This window comes from Indicator indicator, chromosome 29 (assembly GCF_027791375.1).
Source record: "Indicator indicator isolate 239-I01 chromosome 29, UM_Iind_1.1, whole genome shotgun sequence".
Classification (NCBI taxonomy): domain Eukaryota; kingdom Metazoa; phylum Chordata; class Aves; order Piciformes; family Indicatoridae; genus Indicator; species Indicator indicator.
In genome coordinates this window covers 3878698-3891299 of record NC_072038.1, presented here as the reverse complement: position 1 = coordinate 3891299, position 12602 = coordinate 3878698, and the positions used below count along the sequence as shown (strand labels likewise).

Below are 12602 nucleotides of genomic sequence, written 5' to 3'. Positions count from 1 at the left end.
GCTAAGATGAAACACTCTGGCTGTAGTTATGTGTGTTGGTGAAAGCTTGGATCCAGTGTGCTTACTTCTGATAGCTGCAGTGGCAGAGGCAGATAGTTCAGTTGTGATCGCTGTGCTGCTGACAGGCTTGTCAGTCTTGCTGACATTCCAGTAGTGCTGGGTAGGAGTATCAGAAAAAATTCCAAGCCCAGTCCACGTGAGGACTTCACTAAGCTGGTCCTTTTTTTGCTCAAGGTAAATCCTGTAAATACCTCCTCCCATTCTGCTGGTCTTCTGCGATAGAAATCTCTGTTTGCCTCGAGCTTCATTATTCTTCATGGTGAGCTGAAGGTTGGGCAAACATGGGACTCATGGAATACATAAGCATGTTAATTGCTGAACTGCATTTATGTAAGGCAGGTTTTTCTCTGAAATGAGAAAATACTATTGCCATCTGCTATAGCAGGGTTCTTTCTGGGCCTGAATTAGCAGGTGCGTGGGTTCAGTGGTGTTTGTCAGATCTCTGCTGTCTGGAATTGTCATTGACATGTGTACCTCTGCCAGCTCTTCAGAGGGGTGTTCAGGATGGGGTTTATTCTCTTGACTTTTTTCTGGTCACTCACCGTCTCCACTATCAAATATAGATGGAGTTAGATTAAATCCTTCCTATTCTAACTTGAGACGAAGATTGAAGCTTTTTCAATGGCCTCAGAGTGTCTGATTGTGCTTTGCCACATTTGATGCTGTTTCTTCTCTCGCCCCATAAGAGAGAAACTTGCAGATTTTCCTGCTGTGCTTACGAAGGTTTTTAAACACGCATTGCTGATCAAGATGCAGGAGTTTCATGATGTGTGCTTTCACATTGCAGTCAGCCCAAACTTTTGTCTCTATGCAGCACTATTTTAGGACATTTTTTGATAGACGTATTAAGTCCAGGAAAGTCCTGTAACAGAGGAGGCACAGGAGGATTCTCTGCTTTGTCTAATTGTGTATTTAATTTGATACGAGCAGCGTGCATGGCGGGGACGACCCCAAATTCTTTCTCTATGCTGCATCTCCAAGCAGGGCTTCCCCCGTGTAGGGGACAGGAGCACATCGCTCTTCCACTGCCGCCTGTCTCCATCGTGGCCTGGGGCTGATGGGTCCACCTTCGTGTCCCGGGAGCGGGGATGGGCCGCCCCGGGGGTGCGGCACCTCACCGTGCCCTCCTGCCCCTCGTGTCCGGCGATTATTAGAGCTGCGGGGAACCGGTGGCTTCCCGTGAGAGGCGGTGCTGCTCCCAGGCGGGAGCGGAGCGGACCTGCCCTCCCGGGGCCAGGCGGGCTGCGCGGAGCGGCGGCGGGCCCAGCCTGCCCGGCTCCCCAGTCCCGGAGCATCGCGGAGCCGGCAGCTCCTCCCGGCGGGCCGGGACCCGCTCTCGGGGCCGCCTCCCGCCCCCGGGGGCCGTCGGCCGGAGCGGCCATTGGCCGCGGGACGTGTCACTCGGGCGAGCCGGGCCTGGGCGAGCGCCGGCGGGAGGAAGCGGCGGCCGCGCTGCGCCGCGCCGGGCGGAGGGAGCGGCTCTGGGCGCGGTCCCGGCCATCGATCCGTGCCACTTCCCCTAATGGCCCGTCTCTTCCTTCTCCTCCCCCTCCCCTAGGGCGGATCGTCCCCCGGCCTCCCTGTATGTGAAAGACGGGGCCGGCGTCTCGGACGGAGCCGGGCCGCGGGAGTGCTGAGCCGGCAGCCGCCGCGGGAAGAGCGGAGGCTTCGGGGAGCGCTTCCTTCCCACTGCCCGCACCGCCCTGCGCGGCAGCCCCAGCATGGAAGCCATCGCCAAGTACGACTTCAAAGCCACCGCGGACGACGAGCTGAGCTTCAAACGGGGAGATATCCTTAAGGTAAGTGGAGGGTAAGGGCTCGGGAGTGCTCACTTTCGCCCTGGGCTTGTTTAGCTTCTCTCCGGAGTCTCTTCCTGTCCGTCAGACCTGACCCTCTTCCGAGTCCCCGGAGAACGCCATCTGCTTTTACTAGGGTACCTTAAGATTTCCTCAATCGCGGTCAGACCTCTTCAAGCGCAGGAGAGGCTGTTTCGTTTCCACGTTAAACACACATCTTAAAGTCTTTAATTTCTCTCTTCTGGGATTGGAATATTTGTAAACTTAGTCGTAAACTTGATGGTAAATAAGCCGAAGTACAAGCTAATCTCTACATTGATTTGCCTTCTACAAGAGGAAACCCTTAATGTCATCAAGATCAATTTGGTGTTTCTTTCCTTTGCCTCCTGTCAAAGATTCCAATATCAAAGAACAGTGATTAGATTATTTCTCAGTAGATAATATTTTATCATCAGGCTGTCAAATATTGGTGCCGAATTTTATCTTCACTCCTGATGAACTCGAGTGATAAGCTCATGGCTGAATATTTAATGGATCTGCGCAGATATAACTGGATGCTGGAGTGCATTAGAGGAATTTTGGTTTATAGTTCTTTCAATATATTGGAGGCTTTTTAGGCTTTATCTTGACTACGGTAAAGGAATTTTTTAAATGTTTGAATTTCTAAAATTTTTAAAGGACTGGACACACAGAATAAGCCCCACATTTTATTTGGGGCTGGGGGAAGAGAGTAAAATACAAAAACCCATAGTGATTTGGGCTGAGTTAAGCATAGCTCTGAGCTTTGTTGCTTCCCAGTAATAAGAGCTGTGTTGCAGACTGTTTTCTTCATTCAGAGTCACAGTTTCTTTATTAGCATAAAAGATGGGCTTCACCTTCCTACTGTGATGTATTTAGTGTTACAGTATTTTAAGCTGCTTCTTTCTAAAATGCTCTGAGTGAAAACTCTTTTGAGAGGTGCCTGTCCTGCAGATGCAAGGCTGTAACTTTGTGTATGCTGACAAATCAAGTCCTGCAGACCTCTGTGGGATTACTCATCTGCTTAAAATTTTTGCCACAGAAGGGCTTGATTTTTAGCTACTGTTTTGAGATGGAAAGAACAACTTCTACATGTAACCTTAATGTGCATCTTTTACAGTTGATATTTCAATAACATAACTGAGGCTTTGTTAAAGGTGCAGTGTTACTGGGTGGCCACTGAAAGGGTCCAAAAATGTATCGTGAGACTAAAATAATTGCATTTGTTCACATGCTGCATAACTCTGGCCCATAATCAGCCACAAATGTCTGTGAGACCTGTACACCTCAATGCCAGTGTTTGTGTGAATTACCAGAGTGTTTCCTTTTGCTGTTTCGAAACATTCAAGACTCAGAATTTTAGGAGTCTTCTGTGATTAACCTTACCTTTATTTTTCTTAAACTGAGCTGTATTCTTCTGTTTTGGGTTACTGCTAGCTACCTCCAGCTTTTACAGTGTATCTGAGGGAAAGCATAGCTGAAGACAGCTTGTAGAATATGCTGAACAGGAAGGAAAAAAATTAAGTGCAATGAAACATAGTTTATTACAAAGCGTATTGGTAGTTATTTTCACCTAGTATGGTGCAGAAGTTTGCTAAAGTATATGAAAAATGCCTGGCAAAAATTTCAGTCATGGACAAATATTTTCTTCTCTAAGAATTAAAGGAAAAACAATGTTTTAGACTTCTGAAAGTGTAGTTTGTGCTAAAACTCTTCCAGCTGAAGAGGATGGCTGATAGCAAGATGTTCTGAGTCTTAGCCATTGATGTCATCCCATAGATACAAATTCTGTCACAGTAAGAGAAACTTGGTGCTGTGCATGCTGTTACACTACATGAATCTTTTGTGTTTTTCTGGAATACAGGCAGGGATTTTCCTACTCTGCCATAAAGCTGGCCTGGACATTCCTCAAAGCACTGAAGAACAGTTCTTCAAACTGTATTTCCTTTCAGCACATGTTCTGAATATGCTTACCAGTGTTACTTATTTACTTCATAGATGACTAAACTGAGTCACAGAAATGGTGAATTGCTCAAGGTTATTACTAAAGTTAGAGGAAATTCCAGGACTTTCAGGAATCCTTCTTCAGTGTATAGGTGAGATGAGTTCTGTGCAGAGTGGTAAGGATCATTCTCTAAAGCTGGTGAATTTCAGACAAATAAGGCAAAACTGATTAGAATTCTTACAGTTCACTTAAACTGGCCAACTTCAGTGACACTTTGTTATTTTGAGAGTCTGGTTCACTTCAAATGTGTTTCAGGTTGTGGAGGTTAACTTCTGTCAGACATGCCAGATCTGTTTTGTTAGTACTTTTCTCTTGACTGAGAAATCTCAGGTTATCCCATTCAACCCACCACAATGTGCCTCATGATCTCTTATTAACCAGGTCAGGCCTGCTGCCTCTTAGTGAATTGAGAAGAGAAATCAATTTGCCACACGTTGAATACACCTGCACGCTTCACTCTTCAGATATCCATTGCTGAGATGCACACGTAGCTTGACAGGTAGTGGAGACTTCTTCAAATCTAGCTGTTAGACACCTGTCTTGGTGCACCTCTTGAATACAGAGTTAGTTTGATGGACACATGATGATGCAAAGGATTGTTTCATAGCAGAATGTTATGCCCTGGCCACATGAAGGAAAGCACCAAATCTCGATCACTTTAATGCCTGCTCTGTGGAAGTTGGTGCTTCTCTTTGTGGGGAGGGAAGGCAAAGATGCAGGCTCCCTGATTTCAGCAGATAACTTGCCTATGATGTCATGGTGCCATTACTGCTGTATACCCACATAGTCAGGACTTGATTGAGCAGCATTTGAACTGTGGCCATTAAGCTGGTGGTTAGTAATCTTGTGGCTGGTTTCCAAAAGTGAGTGAGGATAGTTGACCTTTGGCTTGCAATTGTAAAACAGCTGAGTGAAGAGGAAAAGTGCTTGGCCTTTTCTTTTGTGGGCATTACATGGTAAAAGCTGCTTCTGTGATTTTTGTAACCCTGGCAGGGCACTGGATCCCCTCTACGCTCCTGTTTAGGGTTCTTTAGAAGTGTGTGGTATTGCCATGCAGGAGATGCAAACTGGCAGCTTGCTTTCAACTTTTTAAACAGACTAAATACTCCCTGGCAAGCCTCTTCCAGAGAAAGGAAAGGTTGATGCTTCCCTCTGTGTCTTCTGATTACAGCATGGTGCTGCAGCTTCTAATACCACAATTTTTTATGAACTGGTGGTTGCTTGTCTCAGTTTATCCCATATCTAGGGCTAAACTACAGCAGTTGCTCTGTCACCAGCAGAGAAAGGGAATCAGGAAAAGGAGAGGAGACCCATGGGTTGAAATGAAAGTGGATTTAATGAAACAACAAAACTGATCCCAATACCCAACAAAGGTACAGCGATCACACTAAACAGGGAAGTAGTCCTGAAGAACAGGAGAAGGAAGAGGAGCAAGGTCATGAGAAGCTCAAGCAGAAAGCTGTAGCAGGAGGCTCCCTACTCCTTGGCAAATTTTTCCCCTTTATACTGAGTGTAGTGTTTCTGGTCTGGGATACACCTGTAGCCAGTTCAGGTCAGCTGTCCTGGCTGTCTCCAAACTGCTAATGGCCCATGCCTGACCTATGATTCTGTCCTGGCAAAACCAGAACATTGCTTCTCAAAAACTTGTTGGTGACTGGTGTCCTGGTGGAGGTGTGAAGATAGAGCTGTCCTGTTCTTAAGAAGTCAGAAAAGGAAACTGAGGGATTCCTACTTGAAATTTTCATTTACTGTTTTTCACTTTGAATAGTTGACAGTTGCCATGATGCTTTTTCAGTCTTTTCCCTGTTCACTTGCTGTATTAATTGAAATTGGGGGGTCATTAACCTCAGTCTCTGGGGTTTATGTCCCCAAAAACTATTGTATTTCTAGCAGCTTCTGGTTTTGTTGGCCTTTGTGCTAACTGGCAAGTATCCAGACCTAGAGTGTGCTGATGCTTGCTGGTGGTTTGGCAGGAGCTGGAGGGGGACAAGAGAAGAAAAATCATCACCCTTCCTCTCATCTCATCATCGTTTCTTTTCTCTATTCCTCCTACACCTAATCTGAAGCATAGTTAATACCGTGGTGCTCTCCATGGTTAATACAGGAGCACTAAACACATTCATAAATATATTGAATGTTAGAATTGTTTTTTTTTTTTTCTCCATTTCCTCCTTCTGTTTCTGGGGTAGGGTTGGGGCATAGCTGGAAAGTGATGTTCTGAAGCAAGGAGTAAGTTCCTGTCTCAGTTGTCAGCATAGTTAATTCAGGGGCACTTATGGAGTGTTTGGATGAATAAAGTTATTCAGGTAGTGTTTTAAATAGAGGGCCATCATCCTTCATTTGGAGGTTTTCACTTTGTGTGACATATAAACCAGCTTTCCTACGTGCTAAAAGAAGGCATTCCTCCATAGGATGTTGGCCACTTGACGGTTTCCCTGCTCCGGTCGGACACTTGACTGTCGCCAGAGGTTCTGCTCACGTGACTGCCACTAGGCTGATTTTCTTTCTGTCAGCCTTTAAGAGGATTGAGTGTTTGCAAACAGATGATGCTGAGGTGGCATTTTCAGTTCCTGCATGAAAACCATTTTTCTGTGTCTGGATACAGAGAAACATTTTGGAATGAAGGGAGGAGGATGATAAATGAGAGGAGCATCGTCTCCCTTCTCTTCTTCCTCATCCTTTGTCTTTGACCTCACCTGCATTGGCTGTTATGTTGTGGTATCTGTGCTAGAGAATAGGAATCCACAGAATCACAGAATGTTAGGGGATGGAAAGGACCTCCAGAGATCAAGTCCAATCCCCTAGCCAAAGCAGAGGAGACTCCACAGCCTCTCTGGGCAGCCTGCTTCAGTCCTCCATCACCATAACTGTAAAGAATTCATGGCTTACTTAAGAATAGTGCAAAGACTTCTGCTCTGTTTTGGGTGAAATTATCCTCACTGTCACATTTCCTCTCCATTTCTTTCACACCTCCTTAATCTTTCCCCTTTTTCTGTAAGGGTTTGGGTTCAGCACGATCTTGATAAAATTAGTATGTGAGAAAGTTTTCTGAATTAATGATTCAGGCAAGTCACAAGCACTGGGTGCTTTGTAATGAAACAGGTCAAGTATCTGAACAGGCTGCCCAGAGAAGTTGTGGAATTCCCAGTTTTGAGAGATACCCAGACAAGTCCCTGAGCACTCTGCTCTAATTAGACTCTCTTTGAGCATGAGGGTGGGCTGGTGACTTCCAGGAGCCTTTCCAACCGATGTTGTTCTGTGACTTAGCTGTGAGTTGCAACTCTCTTGCATGTGGTGGTTGATTTGTAAAGATGTACTTAGATCATATTCCATGGCTAATGGCTTTGAATGAAGATACTTGTCATCAATACGTGATCAGTATTGCATTCTAAGGATACAAAACTCAGGGACTCATAAAGACAATTACCTTAAATGTAGTTATTTGGTACCCTGGCAGTTGGAGATCTGTGTTATGAAGAGATGCTGCTCTACGAGCTTGCATTCTTCTGTCTACCCAACTGCTCAGTGCCTGTGTTTTTAGTACAGACGTGTCAACTATTGTTCCTCTTTCATATGATAGTTAACTGAAGGTGGGGTATGTTTTATTAGCTAACTTCTCTAAGTATTAGTGGGAAGGGTCATGAGAAGGAGCTACCTCACCTCCACAAGATGCCTGTGCCCAAAAAAAGCATTCATGTTCTGTGTTTGTGAAAGAGCTTGGATGTGCTTAGAACAAGATTGCACTGCTGAAGGTATCTTTGCAGAAGACAAATATGGAGTATTCCAGACAGAAGGCGTAAAGTAGCCTTTGCAAGCAAGGAGCAAACACATTCCTCCTTAAAAATAGCATCTTGGTTCTTATTTAGTGTAGCTATTTGTGATGATTATTTAAACTTGTCACTGAAAGCAGGGAAAGATGAGCTCTTGTGAGCTGTGTGCTACCTGAAGCCTCCTGGAGTTCTGAACGTCAAACCAAGATGTTGATTAAAGCTAGTGGTCAGCTCAGCTAATTTGGTTATATGAACTTAACATGCATTGCCTTCTGTTATAGCCAGGGGAAATTATGCTAATTTGAAGCTCCAGCTGCCTTTTGCCAGTGTAGTGGAAGCACTGCTGTTACAGCTTCTCTGCAAGGTCCAGCTTTTGATGTGACTGGTGTGACAGTCTAAAAAATGTTAGCACAGGCATGGCAGCAAATCAAATGTTGGCTTGCTAAATTATTTATCTGCCTTGTTCAAGACATGTCAAACTGCAACTAGTGTGATGTGCTTTTGTTATTCTCCCCTGGCAATACAAAAACGTCACCTCTCCTCTCTGGTTCGTTGACATTTCTCTGGTGATCAACATACAATAACAAAATGTCTTAAGAATTGCAGATAATAAAAATCTGTTATTCTGAGGGATATCAGGAGTGTTGATGGACAAACTTCGGTTTAGCCTTTTATCTAAATGAAAATAGCAAAAGCCTGATCACAGCTGATGGAAGAAAAGAGGGAGTATGACTTTTATTGGCTTGTAGAAAGGATTGAGAGTGTCATAAACATAGTGTTCAGTTTTCAAGTTCCTGCTAATTGAGGGAAGAGGAGGGATCCCATTTGTAGTGAAATCCAGACTTTTCTGATCTCTCACTATAATAGTAAGGATCCAGCTAAGTGAGGGGAGGTAAGGAGTCCAATTTGTCTGTGTACTCAGGTTACCACAAGCAGTGAACTGTATGACCCCTTGATAAAATCCCTTGTGTTTTAAAGTTGCCAGTGGGTATATACTAGAAATCAATAACTGAAGCCTAAACCTCAGGGAAAACATGTGCTGGGCAAAACTAATTCTTTGAAATTGCTCTGAAAATGATAAATTAGTCCCCTAACAGCACTGGACACAAAGATTTTACAATCTCATATGGAGCAAAAAGGAAAGGTAATTTGCCAAAGCTGATGAATTTTACAATCTAAATCTAAACTCGAACTACTAAAGATAACATTATGACATTTTCACCATTACTGAGACAGAGCTGTTGTGTTTTTTAAGGCTCTTTAGATTTCCATATCTACTTGTTGATTACCTCTGAATTAAAACCTTTGCTAAATTGTTAATGATTTGATTTGTGTAGGTCTTGAAGGGTTTGAAAAATCAAAGCTAGTTCTAGAATCATAATAATAAACAACTTAAAAAAAAAATCCAAACACCCCTACCACACAAATAAAAAGCACATTTAAAACCATTCCTATAATGAGCATCAGCAAAGGATTTGGCAACATATATGAACTAGCTGAGGTGAGTTTTTCTGTGTAGCTGTGTGTGTGGCATCACAATTCTGGTCTGGGGTGCTGAATTGCAGGTGTCTTTTCTGGGTTTGACAGCAGAGTCTTGTTAAAGCAGAAGCAGAACTGCGTGGGGGTGTATCACACTCCTCTGCACAGAGGTGACAGGGCCATCTGCACTGTGTAGTCAAGAGATGGGAGTGTATTTTTTGTAGCTGTGACAAAGCTAGATCTCAGGTAGCTGGAGTAATGAGAACCATCTTATGGGGTTCAACGTCGTTAACAAAACCTACAGGAGACTCTGGATGAACACTTCTCCTGTGCTTAGTTCTGTGTTACAGGATATGTGATTGCTGTCTGAGCTAGCAGCTCTGGAGGTATTCATTAGCAAGATGTATAGCAAAGGGTAATCTTATTTCTCTTCCCTCCCTGCCCTCACCCATCTTTCAGTGCTGGTGGGATAGGTGCTGCTTAGACATGAAACTGTGACTTGTGAATGTAATGTCAGTGTCACTCTGGTCTTCAAAAAGCGGAAGAAGGTGAACCCAGGAAACAACAGAGCAGTCAGCCTCCCCTCCATCCCTGGAAAGGTGATGGAGCAGCTCATTCTGGAGGTCATCTCTAAGCATGTGGAGTAAATTTAAGGTAGAAGAGTGAGCAAGGAGATGCATTTATTTTTTCGGACTTGGAAATGGAGCTTTTGTGTAGTAATCCATTCCACTGGGGCACTGGTGAAAAGAGGCACTAGGTCTCGATGTGTTGTTAGTTTTTGCTTGCTTTATTTAGCATTTTAGTAGGAAAGCTGCCTTTGATCTCTATAATTTCCAGTTTTCTCTGTAGGTTCTATTAAATTCAAAATGCAAATGAGTGGGTGAGTTGTATGTGCTCTGCATTTCTCCGCAGATCAGCGCACTGATACTGCAGCAGTTTGATACCCAAGTTCTTATCTGCAGCTTTATCCCCCAGCAGTTCTTGCTCTTTCATTTCCTTTGCTGGCCCTGCAGTGACAGTTAATGTTTATCTCCCAAGCTAGGCAAACATCAGTGACTAGAATATGTACAAGGAAGTAAAAATGTGGTTTTTAGATGTTTTGGGCCTTGGGAGAGAAAATAAGACAGAATAATTTCTATGACTTTGAGGGGAGGGATTGCATTATCTACAGCCTGGGGAATGCTGTATAAAGTTATTTCTTTCCCCCCAAATGCCATATTGTTGCTGATCTCAATCTGTCAAGCTTGGAGCTGCACTTTGTTTGTCACGTTCTAGGCTCGTGCCCTGTTGCTGAGTATTTCAAGCGTTGCTCATGAGTGGCACATGCCTGCAACTTTGAAGTCATCTTGTGACACCTCATAAGAGTAGGTGTTCGAATGGAACCAAGCAACAGTTGTGAAGCAGACTGTCTGTGGTGGAGCCTGAACTTGTTCCCGTGTCTTCTCTGCATGATTGGTGCCACCATCTGACAACTCAAGTGAGAATTGGTTTAACAATCTTAAGAATGTGGTTTGTTTTTTTTTTTTTCATGGTGACATGTGCTAAACACATGGGGCTATACAGCTGAGCTCTAAGTGCAAAAAGTGAGCTGACAGTCTCCAAAACTGCTCACAATCATTATTTTTAGGATATTTATTATATTCTTGAAACCCAGATGCTACTCTACAATACTTCCTGATTAGTTACTAGATGCATCTGAAATTTGCATTTTAAATTGTTGTGTTCATAATTTTCCTCAGCCTGTATTTCTCTCTTTACTAAAAGAATAGTGGTTTTCTCTATATACTGAATCAAAGCCCCTTTTAAAAATGTCTTAACTGTCTTGAAGAGCCTAAGAAAGTTTTATTCCCCTGAAGGACTGATTGCTTACTTGAGTTTCTGTACCTGCTCTTGAATCCTTTTGTCTCCAGTTGTTTGAGGTTGTAAAAACAGACAGACCTGTTGTTACTGAAGACTCATCAAATCACTTGGGCTTTTGATCCCATGTGTGCAGGTCAAAAGTTAGGACAGCTATTTTTGTCCAGGAAGTAGATTGTCAGCCTCTGTAGAGCAATTAATTAATATTTGTGATCTTCAAACGTTACTGACCTTTATAAATAAAATACAGTAAGGGAATACTAAACAGGAGAGATTAATTCTGTTTGTACCTGCTGAAGTTAGCTGCTTTGCATGCATTCATGTCAGCCTGCATGCTTTGTCAGGAGCTGTGTGTTGGCTCCACTGTGGCTGGACCTCTTGCAGAGAGCAGAAAACATTATTTAATTTTATTTTTTTTTCAGTTGAAATGAACTGTAATTATACTGTTAGTCTCTAAACCCTCTTATTTAAATAATTTGTCTTTGGAATTCATGCTTTCTGCATTGAGCCAACCTACTTCTTGCTCTGACTTGTACTAAAACTCTACAGGTTTATGTGTGGAGGGGGGAAAAATGCTGCTGTTATGCAAAATTGTTTCCCTTGGGAGGAAAGGGGGGAATTCTTCATGAGTTATGTATAAGCCAGCAGGTTCCACTAATCATAGCAGCTCTACTGGTGCAGAAGGCTTCTGGTCTAAGCCAGTCAGCCCCTCTGGTTTGTGAGAAATTGGCACAAAATTCTAAACTCTTGCAACTCTTGCTGAGCTTGAGTGGGTTTTTCCATTATAAATCCTGATGTGCAGACAAGCTTTGAGTATTCTTTTGTTACCTATGCTGCTTTAGCATAAATATGAAAATGATATCTTAACCATTTGATCTGGCTCTTTCTGCTGTTAACAGCAGGTTGTGGTGTGATTGGGAAGAGCTATGCTTAAGTTTAAGTGGATTTGTTTCAAAATACAAGGAAGGATTTTAAGCTTCAGAAGTCAGCATCTTTCTCTAATTCCTCTGGAAAATCTGCCACTTTAAGAGGTATTTTCTTGCACTCCGGTGTAGTTCAGATCTTGTTCTCCAATCTTTACTAGTGGTGGGAGCATAACTAATCAAGGGAAAATTCCCAGATTCTTTGGGCTGGTGAGCAAAGGCAAACAAGTGCTCAAAGTGTGTCCTCCAGAGGAAAGCAAGAAGGAAAATGAAGAGGAAGTGGAAGCCATAATGGAGGCAAGCACAATGCAAACTTCTAAAGGTGAAGTTTGGCATTTAAAATGTTTTTACCAACCTTCCCTTAAAATGGTACTTGAATTTTGGTGAGCTGAACATCATCTTCACAAGTGTGCCTTGTTCAGGCAGCGCTAGGAGAACCTGTGGTGAATATTCTAGACCTAAATTTTGTTTTGCATGCCCTTGAAGAATGCTTTGTCAAGACCCGGAAGTGATAAAGCATGGGCTGGCAATTCAGACTCCTGAAAAGAAGTTACTTCTGCTTCCTCCTTGCATTGACTTCTGTCCTTGTTTCTTAAAATGTGCTTTGCACTGACACCTCTGCTCTGCTGCAGGGCAGTTTGTCAAAAACAAATGTGTGGATTTGTCTATTTTGAGCCTTTGTACCAGGGTGCTT

General features: G+C 43.3%; 1 protein-coding gene across 3 annotated transcripts in view; it reads left to right on the top strand.

Annotated features, from left to right (window-relative positions):
• Nucleotides 1-1745: 1745 nt before the first annotated feature.
• The window catches only part of GRB2 (growth factor receptor bound protein 2), a 49211-nt gene continuing 38354 nt past the window's right edge, over nucleotides 1746-12602 (top strand). For all 3 annotated transcript variants that reach the window (XM_054393701.1, XM_054393700.1, XM_054393699.1), the window contains exon 1: nucleotides 1746-1859. In XM_054393701.1, coding sequence (XP_054249676.1) covers nucleotides 1782-1859 — 78 coding nt within the window. In that variant the 5' untranslated portion in view covers nucleotides 1746-1781. The remainder of the gene's footprint in view (nucleotides 1860-12602) is intronic.